Source organism: Strix uralensis, chromosome 17, assembly GCF_047716275.1.
Source record: "Strix uralensis isolate ZFMK-TIS-50842 chromosome 17, bStrUra1, whole genome shotgun sequence".
In the NCBI taxonomy this organism is placed as follows: Eukaryota; Metazoa; Chordata; class Aves; order Strigiformes; family Strigidae; genus Strix; species Strix uralensis.
The window spans coordinates 2,695,749-2,714,459 of NC_133988.1; the positions used below are offsets into that span (position 1 = coordinate 2,695,749).

Here is an 18,711-nt window from a genome sequence, read left to right on the forward strand (position 1 = left end):
AGCACTTACGTTGATCATAGCATTGGAGGTGATGCGGAAGAGCGTGGCTCGTTCGTTCACCGCCTTGATCTTCTCACCGCTCTCGGCCGGCAGCTTCAGGTTCTCCAGCTCGCTGAGCGAGCGCTGCAGGGCCGCCCCGTGCTTCGCGATCAGGTCATTGCAAGTGCTCAGATCCTCCAGCTTACTCGAGAGGGTTTTCAACGTGCTGTGCAGCTCGCTCTTGTCTGACTGCGAGGCGGGCTCCTCGTCGCCCGAGTCATCTGCAAAGGGAGGGATGGAGAAAAAAAAACAGTTTCCATGGTTACCCCCGGACCGTACTAACCCGCCATCGCCGCGGGCAGGGGGACCTCCTGCCTCCTCCCGCGCCCAGGCAGCTCTGCCAGGGCTTGGGGTCATTGTCACCGCGTCCTCCGGGAGCAGAGCGTGGTGCGGAGGAGCAATGCTGGACATCACCCAGAGCCCCGAGGAGGCGTTCGAAGGGCTCCTGTGGCGGTTACTGGGATTTGGCTCAGGGCTGCTAAGGCTGAGCAACGGGGGGTGGCACAGGGGGTGGTGTGCTGGTGCCACCAGGGAAGGGCCACGTGCCAAACCTCCCCTGTTCCACACGCAGCCACGGGAGCCGGGCACAGTGTCAGTGCCCCAGCACCGAGAGCGAACCTCACGGGGGCTCTGCAAGGTCTGCTTTGGGCAGGGTAAACTATTTCACCCAAGGGAAAGGTCTTAAAGATACAGCAGAGAGTAACAGCCTTTACCCAAAACCATCACCACATCTTCAGAGGGCAGAAAACTCCACGATCGGCATCTCAGGTACAGCAGAAATGGTTATTCCTGCAACTCCGGACCACTTGGGTGACTTAAAACCAGAAAACCGACCCAAAACGGAACAGCAAGTACCACGCAGCATTTCTTCAGATCATCCCACCGCTCCCCCGGGGAAGGCAGAGGAGGTGAGCAGCTCCGAGAGGCGGCGTTGCCCAAAGCAAATACAAAGAGCGAGAGCAGATCAGGTCCTGCACAGGGTCCACACCCCATCCTTATGTGCGAGGTTTAGCCAAGGTTTCTCCAGGTGCACCCAAAAACCACGAAGGCAGCAGAGCATGGAACTGCCCCTTCATTTCCCCTCCCTCAATCATCTCCTTCTGGATTAAAAAGAGGGAGGGACCAGCAAAACCTGCCTGCAGCTTCACTGCCAGGACTGGGGGAGCCCGGGGAGGGGGGTGAGGATGTTCTCCAAGCCAGCCAGGCTGTGACACCGGGATGCTGCAAAGCACAGACCTCGGGGATGCCTCAGCTGTAACGAGCGTGCAGCACATCCCCTTTCTGGGCTGCAAGGAAAGGAGAAAAGCCCGTAATTCACTGATAGGTGGGTGTTTGTTTTTTATTCCTGGCTCGTTTATAAGACCTTTTGAAATGCTGTAGATAGTGACGGTGATGTTCAGCCATCGCTCATACCAATTCCACTGCTCTTGGGCCAGCTAAGGACAATGAGAGAAACAGCATCCTTCATTTAACAGTACCAAAGCTGTGCTTCTAAGGCAAGAGCCAGAGCAACCTGGGTAGTACAAAAGGACCATCAACCCGGAGTCGAAGCAGCAGCAGAGCACAGCTACCCAGAGAGGAGGTGATGGGACAAGGAAGCAAAGCCCACGGACAAGGCTCGTCCCACACAGCGGGATCTACCCCAGCTGCCCAAGGAGAAGAAAATCAAAGCCCTGCTGGGAACCAGGGCACAGAGCAAAATGCGAGTGGCTCATGGAGCACCAGGGCAGCATCTCCCAACGCAACAATTTGGTCTGGTTGGAACCCAGCCCTGAGCACCCACAGCACACAAACCTCTGACAAACGTGAGGAGATAAAGCAGCTTGTGGCCACCAAGGACAAAGGGCTATCAGAGCCAGCATTCACAGCACCCACAGGAAACCACCTGAGACCTTCCCAAGGAAGATGAGCAGCTAGCCAAGGTGCTGGGGGCAGAGCTGGCTCCCACCGACAGGCTGGGGAGCTCCAGAGCCGCATGGCCAGGGGCCAGCCCTGCTCTCAGGGACGGGACCAGCATTCTGGAAACACACCCAGCACCAGGGAAGTCTCTGGCACAAGTAGAGGTGACAGGCAGGGGAAAGGGAACGGGGACATGCAGGATTCAAAAGGCTCCATCCCAGGAGGTGCAGAAAGGTGCCACAGCAAAGGACATGGTCATGTTGTACGTGACAACTGCAGAAGATCTAGCAAGAACATCTAAGCCACTTTTCCACCAGTAAGGAAAGTAATAAAAACCTTCCCAAGGTCTGCTTTGTTTCAAATGTTTCAAGTATTTCCACAGCGCCTTTCACCCTGGGGCACACAAAAGCACTCTGGGTCCCCGGCAGCATCTACACATCCCCCCCGAGCTTTGAATATTGTCTTTGTCCTGAGCTGGTGCATCCGAGTGACAGAGCACACTGTACCCTGCAGCGCCCAGATGCTCGCAGGGAGAGGGACTCCATGCTGCTGCTGCTGCTGCTACTCAGAGCCATCTCCCTGAGGCTTTCCAAGGCCATCTTGGGCAGAGGCTTGAATCCATCTCCTTTCACAGTCTCCTTCACCATCAAATACAGCACACAGGGTGGGAACAGGATGGTGGTGGCATTTACACAGCTCGTCCCAGCCACAGCCACCTCCTCCGGCGCAGGAGCCCCTTGCTCTCTCCAGGAGCACATCTGTGCTCTCCCCATGAGCATCCCACCAGCCTCTCCTGGGCTGGGCGAGATGAATGCAGATGGGAACCACCTCCCCATAGCATCCAGGATCTGATCGCTAACAAGGCCGGTCTTTAACAGCCAATTTTAATCTATTATAATGTTTTATAAAACTACCAGAAGCAGAAGTCAACCACACTAGCTCAGCTTTCACCGCAGACAATTGACAGGCATCTACCACCACTAATTATGTCAAAAGACACCATTTCCTCCGTGGGACTCAAGGGGACAAACCAAATTTTCAATTTTTCTCTCTGTAGACATTGGTAATACTTCCCAAACTGTTTACAAAAACTGCAAAAATCAGGACAAGCAGGAGGAAGCATCTCTCTGGCCTGTCCCCAGGCAGTATTTAACCCCCAAATCTCTCCCTCTCATTTCTTTGCCCCTCTCTCCTTATATAAAATGCCTTTTCCCAGGGCAGTGCCATGGGACCACCCCAAAGCCCTGGCTCCCACGGGCTGTCGGTGCTCTGTGCTTTCCAGAGCAAAGCCCGGATCACCCTCCCCAGGTGCAATCCCAGATCAGAGCCTAGGGATTTTTGCCCATCATTAAAACGCTCCGACACAGGGACGGCACTGCGGGCGATGAACAGGCTCCATCCTTTGCCAGGGCATTATTTCCTGCCCATCGCTGCCCATTTATCGAGGCTGTGGTAATGATCCCTGCCTGCGTGCTCAGCTTGAGGCAGGAGGCACGAACGCAGCGTGGCCCATTTTTTTTATCATTGTGCAGAATTATATAAACGCCTCAAAGCCCAGGAAAAAGGGGGAAGGCACCTGGGTCAGACCACGCCAGTCGTAACGCTGCTTGTTCAGGCTGAGTTAGCTGAGCTGATCGTCCCTCACCGGCTCCCTGCCTGCCCCGAAGCTGCTTCCATGGCCGTGCCAGGATGCTGGTGGGGTGGGCAGCAGGATCCCACCTTTCTCCTCCTGCCTGTGCAAATGGAGGAACAGGGTGTCAGACCTTCTGCTGAGGCTGGAGACTTCAAATGGGATCTTAAGGCTCGAGGGTCGTGGTGCACCCACGGGGAGCGATGTGCAACACTGTCTGGGGAGCGAAAGCACACCCAGCGCAGAGGACGGAAAACTCATTACCTCTCCCCGTCCCCGGTAAGCTCATCCCCATCACTGGTCCTGCCTCTGCACCCGCAGCCCCAGTGCCCAGGACATACAGAGACCTGGACCGCTTCATGCTTCTGTTTCTCATGATAAAATAAAAATACCTCAAGCAACATAATTTGCTGTAATTATCTCAAAGCACAGGAAGAAGGAAACACAATGTCATAGCTACCATCACATCAGAGCAAATTAAAGCAGAAACAATTGCACAAAGCACCCAAACAACCTCACTGCCATCCCACCAGGGCGAAGCACGGACATGGGCTCTGAAGATGCATTTCCAACCCAGTCAATGCCAAAACACCTCCCAGCACTGAAATACTTCGCTCCTTGCCGCCCTCACAGCACCAGCACAGGCCAGGCAGGATTGATCGAGTCCCCAGAAACTACTTGTCACTCATTTCTCTCCCTAGAGGTTTTCTGACTGCAGACATAGTTGTGAAATCCTGGCTCTGGGAAAGCTGGGAGGTTGAATGAGGTCTTGGCTTCACCTACAGGTGCAGCACTGGGAAAAACATCCTAAAAGGGCCAGGAAAACGCCAACTGCAGCCCCCCGGGGACCACCATCACAGGCAGAAGAGCGGTGTGTGCACTCATTATTATTTTTTTAATTACACTCAGGTTTCCTCCGCTCGGTCCTTCCACACTTGCTCCACACACAGCACTCACCGGAGGCTTCGGCATCCTCCAGCGCCGGGCTGCCGGCAGCACACTGCTCTCCAGCCCAAGGAAGGGAGGCGTGAGGACCAGCGTTGCGGTACCTCTTTCTCCTGGGAAATTGAGGGAAAGCTGACCAAAGCCCAAATACGCAGAAACACAAACCCTTCTGTTTCCTCAGGGAACCAGCAGCCTCTCAGATCTGCACCAGCTTCAGCCCCCAGGCTGAAGGTAAGAGCAGCCCCCAGATCCAAGTGGAAGCGCGCTGCTTCCACGCCATCTCCACCCAGCTTCCCAGCTGGTCTCCTGGTATCACCAGGACAACCACCACAACAGGAACATTCCCGTTTGTCCCTGCGGCACAGCCGGGAGGGTGGGGACAGGATTGTCATCAGGGTCTGGAAAACTCCTTGTTTCCCCATCTGGGGGAGGATGGTCCAGGGGAGTCACTTTGCTGCGACAGCACAAGACCCACCAACTCCTACGGTTCCTGCTGAAAATTTATAAAGTGCTGGAGGAAAGAAGAGCAGCAACATTTATTCTCATGGCTGAGGATAAAGGATTTACTCATCCAGAAAGGTGAAACAGCCACAAGCCATCGCCTGGAGGTCTTCGCTTGGAGCATGGCCAAACACTGCGGTGCTGGGGATCCCTCCTTTGTATCAACTCAGCCAGGAAAAAAAACCTGTATTTTCCTTTGCTAAGGCTGGTAAAACACCCTGAAGGTCAGGAAATGCCCACACAGAGACTATGTCCAGGGCTCCTCAGGGCTATTAGAGGGCAAAGACCACGGGCAATTTCCAGAAGCAAACCGGCAACCTGCCTGGCAGACCTGCATCACCCGGGGCTTCAGCAGCTGCCCCAACGGGAGGTTTCCTAATCACAGTGATTCAAGACCACAAAACCTCTTGGAAGCTGGACAAACTTATATTCCTAAATGCTTGGGACCTAGAGTGGGGGAAAACATGACTCCCAACTATTCTTTTCCATCCCTGGCAATGGCTGATAGGTCCAACTCAGAAGAGACCTGTTGAGGGCAAAGCATGGGCACAGCACACCGGGGACATCTGCGAGGTTTTGCCATAAGCTTCACAACACACGAGATGAAAAATCCAGGCAGGGCAGTGCAGCATCCCTCGCTGGCCCAGCACAGCCCCTCCGCGACGGGAGAGCTGGCAGAGCAAGGACTGCATGAGGCCGACGGCGAGGAACGCCCGGACACCCCAGCGCTGCCCAGCAGACAACAGCAGACACAGTTTTCCAGTGCAGCGAGTGCGTCCCAACCCAAAAGGAGTTTTCACGATGGCTCGGAACAGGGGTTTCCAACACAAGCAGGGGATGAAGAAGAGATTGCCAGAACCAGGGCGGTGAGGACGTGCCAAGGTGGAGGATGCTCTGTGCTCACTGCCTCTGGATGCCACCCTTACAGCTTTCACCAGTTTGGCTTATTTGGATCCTCTGCCCACTCCAAGCCCAAGCTACCTCCTAACAGCTCCTAAATCACATTAAACCTTGAACCAACATCCCACTAGCTGGGCAGGGCCAGGGTGGACCATGGGCTGTGTATCTGGAACCAGCAAAAAGCTTGGAGGCTCTGCAGGAGCCAGGAAGGCATCCCTGCTCCCTTCACACAGGAAAGATCCTTCAAGGACACAAATACTATTTTATCACATGGTTTCCAGCCATGCCACCCTCCAACGCAGGCCCAGCACATGCTGCCCCCAGCAGAGGGAAGGGGCTCTGCGATGGATTCCCCTCCTGTGAAGGACAGCGGTGCTGCTACCTGACCCCCGTCCCTCTCTGTGCCGGGTGCCAGCTGGTGCTGCCAGCAGCAGCTCTGCCATCTGCTCTCCACAGAAGAAAGATCATCCCTAAAGCAGCAAACGTTCAGCAGGTTGGCAGGGGGGCTGCCCAGCCCAGGACCCCCCACCCATGCTGGGATGCGGGTGCCCCTGGACCTCTTCGGGGAATAAGAGGTGCCCAGCTCATGAGCTTCACCTCAGCTCACCCTGCTCCTCACCACAAGACACGTTTATAATGAAAGACAGACATTTAGCAAGAAATCATGTCGCTCTTCTACAGCGAACAAAAGCTACCCAAGAAAATAAACGTGAAAGGCTGGCAGCAAATATTTGACAACAAATTGCAAGGTTCCTTTCATTCTTGTGTCTTGTATGAGTCAGCGCAGCTTCCACAGCATCCTCCCAAGGTTTCCTGCCCTTCCCAAACTCAGTGTCCCTTGGAAACCTCCCCGTGCCCATTGGTGGCACACAGGGACACCAGATATTTGAACGCATCCCCCTTTCCCTCCCACAACCAAGCCTCGCACCGATTGCTCGGGGCAGAGCTTGTCTCTCGGTACCAGCGCCTCCGAGGCGATGCCTGCCAGGACCCTGGGCCAGAGGTGGCTCCGAGGCCGAAGTTTAGGGCTGAGCCTGCGTGTAAGGTGCCATCAGCCATGCGGGAGCACGACCCAAAGCCAAAACCACCACTTTTGCCCCTGCCTGTGGTATCGGGCAGGGCTACCGTGACCCACAAGCGTGGCAGAGCAGACCTGGCCCCCAGGCACCGCAGTAACCCATGCAACAGCCACCGAGGTTTGCAAAATCCTCCTCTCCCTCCTGCACCAGAAAGGTTTTACAAATGCAGTTGCTGTTTTATGAGCTGCCTTTCTTTTTGCTCACGATGCACACGGGAAACATCTGCAACCAAGGGCTCAAATACAAGAGACACAGATCACTGCTTACAGCAGCTTTTAATAAATCTCCTCTCCAGGAACACACACAGCTTGTATTTTACACACACTATGCACCCTAAAAACACGCGCTCATGCAAGTCGAGTCCCTTCATTCCCCATCTCATACTTTGTTTTGACTTGTGAACAAACTTAAAGGCAATCTGTTGTGGTTTTTATTTGTAGGGCACTGGCATGAAGCAGTTGCTATAGGAACAGCCAGCCTCACGGTAAGCTGGGAAGATTATTTTTGGAGCTGTGATGCTGTTTCATCTATGTAAAATGGATCAGCAGCTATCGGCCGTAAGCCTCTTCAGGCTTGTTTCTCAGCCCGGAGAGCAACACAAAACCTCAGCGCTCAGAGCAAGCATCTCACAAGGAGATCATTAAGGCAGAATTTCCCTTTACGCACCCATTTTCTGCCTCTAAAACTTCCCTCAGCTAATATTTCCCATTGCTTGCAATTTCTCCAGAGCTGGTGGAAAACCTGCTGGCTGGAGGCACAAGGCAGGCACTTTCCTGCACTAGCAACACGCTGAGGCTTTGCACTGCAGCTCACGGGGAAACCCAGTGACACGGTGCCCACCGGAGGCACCGCCACGCAGCACACCCACCCCAAAATCATCGGGGAGACCTGGAGCAACCCCAGGGTGCTGCTGCTCAAGGGCGGGCTGTTTAGGTGCTGCCCCTGGGCAAGCGGAGAGGGGAAGAGCCTTTCCAGGGGATAAACCAGGAGGAGGCAAAGGGATTGGAGGCATCAGCATTAAACTTTCTGTTCTAAAATTCACAAACTGCATCTGGAGTCCAGCTGCGACATCTCCAGCCCGAAGAACCGCAGCTACAGGGCACCACACCACGGCTAGGGCGGGCAATTAATCCCCACTTACCTTCCTCTCCGGGTCCAGCAAGATGCTCTCTTCCTACATCCCACACCTTCCTTCTATGCCCTGTGAGCAGAAAAGTTTCCCTTCCCGGGTATCCTCACTTTCAGAAAAAGTCCTCGTCCTTCCTGTATCACCTTGAATTTCTCCCCGAGCCTCCTGCAACCCTGAGCCGCTCACCCACTGCTTCACTGAAGCCCAGTCTGGAGCCTCTTCTCAAAGGCAGGGCTGGCCCTGCTGAAGAAATTAAATCTGGGTTTCTGCTGGTAGGAAAGGGGAATGAGCAGACGAAACCCAACACAGGGGTGAAAGTGTGGGATCGATATTGCAGAGCGAAGCCGAGCCAGACCGGCTCCTGCACCTCAGAGATGCCGAGCTCCGCGATGCCCAGCACCACCAAGGAGCCACACACAACCCGAAAGCAAACTGTGCGCTGCAAGCTGTCCTCTGCATCCAAACGGTGTCGTTTACCTACAGGGTAAAGAGATCATTGACTGCTGCCCACAGGTAAAACTGTAACAGGACAGAAGGAGCACTGATGATTTCAATTACAATAATATTCCTAGGCTCCTCCAAAGCCACCAACAACCACAGCAGTTAAGGCAGGGCATCTTGGCAGCTGCCTTCTTGCCTATCAGCGGCAAGAACTGTGCGTCTGCTGGTGGGGAGCTGAGTTTTGAAGCACCAGAGTCACCAGCCCGACACCACCTGCCCTTAGCAACCCCAGGCCACCATGGTTGTTCCCAACGTCCCTAGAAAAAGCTGTCTTAGGACTGCCCCGATGACCACACCACCAGCAGCAAGGCACGGCTTGTTCCTCCATCAGCTCGCTCAGGAGGTAGATGCGGCCAAGCCAGTGTCAAGCTCAAGGACATGGGCACCACAGGACCTGCAAGCCATCAGGTATCAGAGCCACAGCGAAGTGGCCATCTCAAGTTTGCTCTTCTCAGACACAGGAAGGAAGGTGCCGTCCAAGGCCACAGCAGCACTGGAGGCTGTCGCCGCCCCCAAGTATCTCCGCCGGTGATGCAGCGTCCCGGGGTGGCACCACCGAGTGCTGAGGTTGTGGGGTTGTGCTGCAAACACACAGGGCAAGTCTCTCATGTGCGTAAGAAATGACAGGAGAACAAAAGACTCCATCATTTCTTCCAAATAGAACAAATTAACTCATCGACGTGCTACCTGCACGGCATGGTAAAGCCACAACATCCTGCTGCTTAAGATGATACCAGCCGTGCAACAAGAGTGTGCTTTGGCTGCAAGAAATGCCACAACTCTTCCCACCATATCAGCAAGGAGGTGAGTCAGATCAGCTTGCCATAGAAAAGCACTTTTCCCAGACAGGCAACAACCCGCCCAGCAGACACACTGCTGCAAGCAGCCCCAGCCCAACAGTCCCCACCAAAATCCCGGCAAGACACTCTGCTGACGCATGGTGAAAGCTGCCATCAAGTGCCAAGGAAACCACACTGCTGCCCATTCCCACAATTCACAGCCCAGACCTTTCCACAGCAGCACAGCCCGCAGCTGGCCTCCAGCAAAACAACCTCGTCCTCCGCACCAGAGGATGATGAAGAAGTAAATCAGCAATTCCCAATGTCATCTGGGGACGGGCTTCAGCACAGGCAGCTGATGCCAACGCTCCTGAAACACGGGAGTGCTGCTGAAGCAAGTGGTGGAGCAGCATTGGTGCTTTTAACAAAGCCCACAGCGCCAACGAGCTTCTCGCAAAGCAAGAACCAGGAGAGCCCAGACCCGTTGCTGCTGTACTCTCCCAGGTCCGAGGGGCAGCATATTTAGGGGTCATTTTCCCCATCGCTATGAAGTGCTGCAGCGTGTGATGTCCCTCCTATCAGGCACTGCCATGCAGGGACTCTGGGACATGGTTCTGCCCATCTGGGGACAGCACACTGCCTGCAGCCAGCCCGGGCAGAGCACACAGGATATAACGGGCACCAGAGATTCAGAAGCTTCCCCTTTCCAAAGGGAAAGTCAGCACAGGCCATGCCCTGCCTTGGTCCCAGCTTCCTCTCCATAGTTGTCACCAGAGGGCTACTGGAAAGCCCAAAGAGCCCTTCATCATCTGAAGGGTGTCCCCTGGAAAACTCCCCAGTTCACAGCTCAGAGGATTGCAGAAACGGGTGACTCAAGGTTCTTCTCCCACCTGGCTGTCTTTAGGAGCTGATCCAATCCAACTTGTTTCTGATGTTTCCAGCATGTGATTGCTGTCACTGACAAGCCATCTTCCTACTAAAAAAGCAGAGCTTTATATTTACCAAAAAAAAAAAAAAAGTCTAGGCTTGGTTCCCATGTTTATCACCACCTCAGGTCACTGCGAACATTTAGCACCCAGATTTCTTTGTAACACTTACAAAGGAGGATGAATTCAATGAATACCCATTCCTCTCACCTGATTTTGGGGGTCTGAATGCCAGACTAATCACCCAGCCCTCGCTGCCCACAGGGAGCTGCCGGGGCAGGAGCAGCCTCTGGAGCTGCTGCCCGCTCCTCTGACGACAGAGGCAGCACCGCCTGACTCACTCAGACATCTGACTTTCAGGCTAAATTAATCTCTGCTAAAGTCTTACCTCCTCCTTCCCTCTCCCAGGGGGAATAAAAAAGCACTGGCCATCAGATCATTGTCCTGCAGCAAATGGTGCCTGATCCGGCTGCCTGGGGGAGGACAGGGAAGGACCATGCGGGTCTGAGGATGATCAGCGTGATGCAGGGTGACATACAGCCCCCAGGGCCGAGCCGGAGGAGTCACCTCCTGCAAACAGGAGCAGCCCTGGCACGGCCCCATCCTACCCAAACCAAAACCATCCCCTGGCTGAGCCGCTTCAGGTGGGACACAGACTCTCCCTCCCCCCTGCCTCAGTTTTCCTCCCGCTGCCATCCAGACCCAGTGCCTGGGAATCACGGCATGTTTGCTGGGTTTGGAGAGGATGAAAAGAAACACAGGGAGGGACAGGGATGGGATGGAGAGAACACAACCCAACTGCAAAATGCAGTGTGAAAAGAGCGGTTTTTCACCCTGAACCTCCTTTTTCTCAGTTCTACCTCTGGTGCACTTTCTCCTGCCTCTTCCCATACCTTTTTAGGAGTTCTATATCTAAACGTATGAAAAATATCACACTGAATTGGTAAAAGCTGTTTTCCCTCCCGCAGGTAGAGTGGAGAAGGTCCATGAGGACAAGCAAGCATCAAAGCCAACCTCTGCTGCAGCAATCCCAGAGAAAACTCCAAGCCCTTGCTCCTCACAGGTGTTCCTACAAGTAAATATCACGGAAACCAATCCCACCTCCTTAGGAGATTCCCTATTTATCCCATCGTCGACCAGTCTCCCTGCTGACACCATGGGTTTGATTCCGAAACACCAGCCCTTCCCATATGGGATTATCTGGATCTCTTAGAAACGTTGATCACCCGTCATTTCTCAACCAGAGCCACTTCCACGTTGGCTCTCGAAGACACATCTGCTTTCATCACTTTTAATAGCTATGAATATTAAATGGAAACGGATATCTATATTTAATAGTCTAGCCTGGCTGCCAAAAGATAGATGGATTTTTACAGCATCTGCGGATGCAGGCACAGGTGGTACTTCTGTGGTTATGAAGAATTTCACTGGAAATTAATCATCAAAATAGTACAGCAAATAATCATTCATAAAACATTCCAAATTTGGCTGATCACTTAGCAATTATCACCAACCTGGCAAGGCTATTTCTTCTCTCTGCTAATGCAAATGGAAAGCTGTTCAAGCAAATGGAGGCCTAAAAATAGCAAACACTGGCTGCTCGTGAAAAGCTGTGACATTTCCTGAAGTCACATTCAGTGGAAGCAGGTGGTGGGCACGAGACGAAGTAGGAGGACCCCAACCTGGTAATAGGGCTCCACAGAACAAATCTAGAGCTCAAAGACCACTGGTCCTCACCAAACATCCCATCAGATTTGCCTGAAATCTGTGAGTACTGTGGGGAGACCTGAAATGAATAAGTTTTGCAGAAATTTAAGTCTAAGGACTTGAGTGACGTGATCTATGTTGGCCCAAGGTTGAGCAGGGGGCCAGAGCAGAGACCCCCAGAGGTGCCTTCAGACCTAAGTTACTCCACGACTCTACGCTAAGTGCAACCTTGTACTTGTAGTAGTTGCTTTTGGTTAACAATCGGATGTAATGCTAAGTTGTAATAACAAGGGAAATTCAACATGCATATCTGGTTCTAAATTAATAGGTAAAATAAGTAGAATACAAAAATAGGCTTAAAAATTTTTGGAGCCTTTCTTTGGATGGTAGCTTGGACAACACAGCATCCCTCTTCTTTATTTCAACATGGCCTGTTAGAAGGCGAGCAGCTTCTTCCATTTTGATTTTTAAAAATGTTACTCCTATATCTTGATTTCAGTCACCGTGATTTTCTTAATACTTTGGTGCAGCTGGTTGGAGCCAAACCTAAGGGAAGAAGTGATGCATTAATGTGGCCCTATAGTGCTTGGTTTTTTGGTAAGCAAAGACCATAGTGACACGAGGGCTGAAAAGACTACGAACAAGAGACCAAAGGGATAAAAAGCAGCTGGGGTTAATCTCTCTGCCTCGCATTCAGGATAAATTACAGCTTACAAGGAAAGCAACCAGGCAAATACACACCATTACAGCAGGGAAAGTGTCTGAGGCGGGACCCCAAAACAAAGGTACCAAGGCTGATCCCATGAAGATGCCTCCTTGCAAGGAACGATGCTCCTGAGACGAGGCTGCCCAAGGAATTTCTTCTGAGACATCAGAAAGTTGATGCAACCAAGGAGGCCAACAGAACCAATCAATAGGTCTTGATCTGCTCTGGCACCAGCCCTTCGCCGTTCTCCTCGCGTCTCACCCTTCTGCACAAGGGGTGAGCAGTCAGCTCCACCCTGCCTGTCACACGCATAACCCACCTGAGCCAAAACACACTTTATAACTGGAGCTGCCTTGGGACCACAGCTTCCACGTGAAACCAATGCTTGCTTCAGTGTAAGCAGATCCTACCTGAAACTAAACACAGGAATACCAGAGGACCACATTTCCAAGAAAAACCCACACTAAGTTTCATTTTCAGGAGTCCATTGGCAAATAAACAATATTTGTCCCACTACAGACCATAGAAGAGACCTAAACTCACAAATTTCTTTCGGCACGAGCTATCCTTGCCCTAAGGGTCTTGAAACCAGTGAAGTTACACCAGGGATGAATTTTGACCCACCTTATGGTGTCAGCTTCCTTTCCTATGGAATACGTATTAAAACATGAGCCTGAATGGAGAGTGAACACACCAGCCCATTAATGCATGTAAAGGACTTGCTTGTTTCTTGAAAGAAAAGCAGCAGGAAAGCACAAAGTATTTTTATTACGATTACTGCAGCATTCCCAGTCCAGCTATTGAACATTTTATTGCTGCAATTAGAAAATGATGATGTTACCAGTCAATAAGCCTCAGCAGCAAATGCTGCACTTTATCTGGATTGCAGTCATTCTCTCCTTCCGGCACATACGGGATTTTATGATTACCCGATCACCCGAACAACTCTAATAAGCTGGTAATTTAGGCTACAAAGACATACAGATGGGTTTAAAACACACCAAAAGGCAGGGTTTAAACTCAAAATAAGATGGACACATTTGAGAAATGGAGACTGAAATGCAGGATATGATAAATGGAAGATACCACGCTACATCAGGAGAGAGAGCCAACCCAACAGATACTGGGCAATTGCCTGGTTAGCAGAAAAGGAGTCAATAATCATCGCTTATTATAAATCCAATATAAATTACAACAGAACTTTCAAAAGCAAGCTAAAAAAAGCAAAATAAATTCAGGGTTATAGGAACGGAAAAGTTGTATCTGAGACACACGATGGGACCAGAAAAGTATCTGAGACACACGATGTGATTTCTGGTAAGTCCCTGGCAGTCTATGCCTGGTTTGGGATACTGCACTCCTCAGACAGACATGCACCGTAAAAAGACACCCATGAGGATGACACTGGGGCTGGAAAACATGTCCTGCAGGGAGAGACTGAATGAGGGGACAGTGTCTAGCAGAAGTGGGAGAAAATCAACGAAAGACGTGCTAACAGTCCACAAATAACAACTTTTATGAAGTATAGAAGGGACTGATCAGTTCTCCATGTGCATAACAGCCAAGAGAAGCAGCCACCATGAGCTTAACGGTCGCAACGACTCTGGATATTTGGGACAACTGCCTCAGGTCAGGGGCAGGGATGCTGGCGAGGCTTCGGACAGGGACCGGGACACCCCAATGCTGGAGATGTCTGGGGACAGACCAGCAGCCATCTGCGAGCATCACTTTGATAGAGCTGATCCTGCCTGAAATCTTCCTGCCTCGTTTTGCAAGATTTTATCATTTGAAAGGAAAAAAAAAAAAAGGCTAGAGGACACTCAGGAAGTCAGCCTACGAAAAGGGGCAACTACGGGGGTCAGCTGTCATGAGCTAAACCAGAATCCTGCTGAGGTGGACAGGACTCTCCCCTTTCTTCACAAATATACGGGGAGGAGTATATATATACACACACACACACATACATATATTCATGGGTTGAAACATGGGCAGGCATCAGTGCTATTTCCACAAGCCTTTCAAATGGATTTCTTCAAAAGTTTTCCAGAACTCTTCTCAGGAGAAGCCACGAGGACTGTGCAAGGAGATTTCGGTTTGCTGGCTTCTGGAGGAGGTAGAGGGCAGTTTGGTTTTTTTTGCTCTGTCCTTTCACTACAATATTCTGCTCTCCATTTCCGTTGGAATAAGAAGTTTGGCAGCCACCAGGAGAACTACAGAGCCAGACCTCAAACCTGCTAAACTGGAGTCACAGGGCCTGAAGAGCAGAGCTGGCAGGGAAAGCAAGCAGAGATAAAAACGAGCCCAGCTGATGCTTTTGTTAAAATGATGGAGAGCCAAAGTCAGCCCCACTGGACACAGCCAAATGTCTCCTCCCATCCCCTGCAGACAGTTCTGAATAGCAATGAAAAAAAAAAATGGTGGTGAAGGTGTGATTATAGGGAAATAACTGCTCATTATCAGATAATTGGTGGCTCATGCTGCATATCTCATCACCAGGAAAGAAAATAAAAAATTTAAAAAAAAAAAAAGACTGATAAAAATAGAATCTTTCTCATTATACAGCTCAGAACGGCAACGACACGCAAAGTGCCAACCTCCCTGAGTACTGGCTCGGGGTGCAAAGCTCCACTTCACTGCCAGCATGTGTTAACATCTGCCTCCTGGTCTGCAGGCACAGCTGATTGCAGGCCCCAGGGACAGCGACTTTGCTTTTATTCATACCTGCAAAGCTGGACATGCCACTTCCCTGCCAGGGGATCCTTGGAGGAAAGGCCCGGACTAGCCCCACCACAGCAGGAGGGAAGCATACAGCCTGCGGCATCACCTCCTGGCTCCTCGTTTCCTTTCCAAGCCCCCTAAGGGTCTGGGGACCCAGCATCCACCAAGGGGTGCCACATTTCAGTGGACCAAACCTTTATGGAGCAACTAACACCAGGGAAGGGGAAAAAAAAACCTGTTTATGGTCACCCCATGCTGGGCGAGGACCAGCACCAGGAGCTGCGATGGAGAAGGTCTTTGCTGAGAGCCCACACAGACACGCACTGAGCCCGTCCATCAGGACATCCCTGACAGCTCCGAAACCACTTGGTCCTCCTGTAAGACACCTGAGGAACACTTTGGGGTTGAGTCTGACCAACATACACAGAGGCAACAACCTGACTGTTTCTCAGAGCAGGTATCTGGCAGTAGTGAAAGGGTTTCTGCCACCCAAACTCCCGGAACACTCCTGCCTCCCCTTCCCCAGGGATCCAAACTGCAGAAGACATCCCTTTTTATAAGCAAAGAACCATGGAATGGTTTGGGTTGGAAGGACACATTAAAAGTCATCTAGTCCAAGCCCCCTGCACTGAACAACCTAGATCAGGTTGCTCAGAGCCCCAACCAGCCTGACCATGAACGTTTCCAGGGATGGGGCATCTATAACCTCTCTGGGTAACCTGTTCCTGTGTTTCACCATCCTCATCATAAAATATTTCTTCCTTATATCTGGTCTGAGGATGCCTCGTCTGCAGAGGGAACCTCTGCACCTTTAACAACCACTGATTTTTCATGCCAGAATTTCATTCAGGAACCACTTAAGGTGTTTGCTAAGCACAGAGGAGACCTTCCAAGCTGTTAGAAGATGAAAACCACATGCTGCATGCTAGGATCGCTCTGTCAGCTCCCTGGGTATCACTCTGTATTAAATTAAATTAAAGCAGACATCATAGGACACTGCCCAGAAGGAGGCTCCAGGCTTGCTAAGGAAGCCAACCCCAAATCAGCCCACATGTGCCACCCGAAGAGTCTCAAAGTCCAGCTACTCCTATTCTGCATATTTCAAGAAAGAAGGAATGATGGCAATGCTGCAGAGCAAGTTCCCAGCCCATGTCTGGTACCCAGCTCTCCTTTGAACACAACCTCCACCACGGGAGTTTGATGATAACACCGAGATCCTCCCTTTGGGGTATTCTTGGATCATTAAATTACTCGGCAGATAGAACAGAGATCAACAAATCCGTAGTTCAGGCAGCCCTGGTAACGCTTGTATTTAAAAATATCCCAAGTCAAATTCCTGTAGAAGGTATGAGGTTCAGCCCCAGAAACCTCCTTAGGTGGAGCAGATCCAACCCAGGGCTGCCAGCTCCGTGGCAGACTCTGTATTCTTTCATATTCTGCTTTTCCATGGGGTCCACAGTCTACCAGGCAGAAAGCACTGGGATAAGGAAGCCTCCAGACAGCCAAGCCCTGGGTGACGAGGGGCTTTGCTCTTCTGGGAGTTGGTTGGGATGGTGAGCTTGCAGGAGGCCCTGTCTCCCCCCAGCATCCCTCTGAGATTTTGCACAGAAAGGCTGGATATCTGGCTGATATCCACCAAATCCCACATAAAACTGCCTGTGAAAGCATTTATTATCTTTCAATATATTCATATCAGCAATACAGAAGCAAAAACCTCCGTGACCCATTCTGAGTCTCCAGGGCCAAAAAGATCCACATCCAGATGAACATTACAAATTTGCACTTTACTAAACCATCCCTCCTCTCATTTAGATGTACACTCTGAATTCACAGCCAGCACACAATCCAGTACAACTCTGCAGGGAGGACTCGCACTACCCACGGCTTGGGAACTATCTCCCACTAGACCAGCAAATATTTAGCCCCGCAGACACAAGTGCCATCATAAATAATTAAAAGTCATTCGCTCTTGTCTAACAGATGAACAAAGCATATGAAAAAATGTACATACTTTGTTATTTAATTGTGTCTGTCCATTTACTCCGTAAATCCTTTAGTATCCGGTGATTACTATGAATTTGCACCGCTCCCCTGCGCTGAAATGAAGGAGCCACTCCAGTTTGGTGGCACCACAAGCAAGGGAACAAGAAGTCCCTGCGTCTCTGCAAGGGCCGCAGGCAGGAGCAGGCAGGGAGTGGTGCAGGGCTGGGCACGAGCAGCTTGCTTAGCCCGAAACAAGCCAGGAGAAATGCAGAAGTGGCATAAAATGTCAAGATATTTTGGCGGAAATTAATTTTCTTCAGAGCAGAAACTCACAGAACAGACCCCCATCACGGATGTGGGGCGATGCCCTCTTCTTCCACAGACAACAGTAACATCACCCTGGCACGCAGCTATTGAAAGCCATCGAAAGTCTTGGATGTCTTCCTAAATGCGTCACCAAACATGCATTTTTAATGATGCTTAAACATTTTCCAGCCTCAGGTCTATCTACAATTTCAGCAGTGTGAGGAGGGGAGCTCACATATGGGTTGGCCTCTCCTCCTGAATCCATCAGCGAAAGAAGGCAGCACTGCCAGTGGCACAGCCGGGACTCGGGAAGCGAATCTGAGAGGCACATGAGCTAATACGAGTCCCATCCCTCACAGGATAACGTCATCCTTGGTGTAACCATTCCCAGGGGTTCACCAGAGATGAACCTGGCCCATGATCTTTTTAGTTTATTTATCAATAAAGTCTTTTTTTTTTTCCTAGAAGTCTCCCATCAGCAGGGAACACACAACCTGCCCCAACCTTCCTCATCCTCACAATAAACAGTGGGAGATGTATAAAGGACACTCCCACATTCCTGTCAGCTTTCTCCTTCCTCACTAACCCTCAGTAACGAGAATGAGATGACAAGGGACCTTGTTCCCAGGGAGTGGGAGCAGCGACACAAATGGAGGGAGTGAAGAGACTGCAGGGCTGCGACAGCATCGTCCCCATCAAACCTGCAGCCGCTGCAGGATCACACAGGCGACAGCACAATTCACCAGCGCTGGGGGTTTCAGATGGCTAGCACCAGTGTGACAGTGGTCAAGGTCTGCTGGGACACGAGCTCAGCTCCCACGGGTACGCCAGGGGCTGGGCAGCCTGTCCCAAAATCTCTGCTGCTGCGATGCTGCCCAGAGCAGCTCAGGAGAGGACACACTGCAGCCTCCCTTCTCCCAAAGCCACCAGCTAACACACCCCTCGCCCCTGAGACCCCGCGTC

At 51.5% G+C, this 18,711-nt stretch overlaps 1 protein-coding gene across 1 annotated transcript in view; it reads right to left on the reverse strand.

Moving 5' to 3' along the window:
* The window catches only part of OSBP2 (oxysterol binding protein 2), a 129,320-nt gene that overhangs the window by 36,728 nt on the left and 73,881 nt on the right, over positions 1 to 18,711 (reverse strand). The window contains 1 exon segment of the mRNA XM_074887534.1: positions 10 to 260. Within this exon segment, the coding sequence (XP_074743635.1) occupies positions 10 to 260 (251 nt within the window).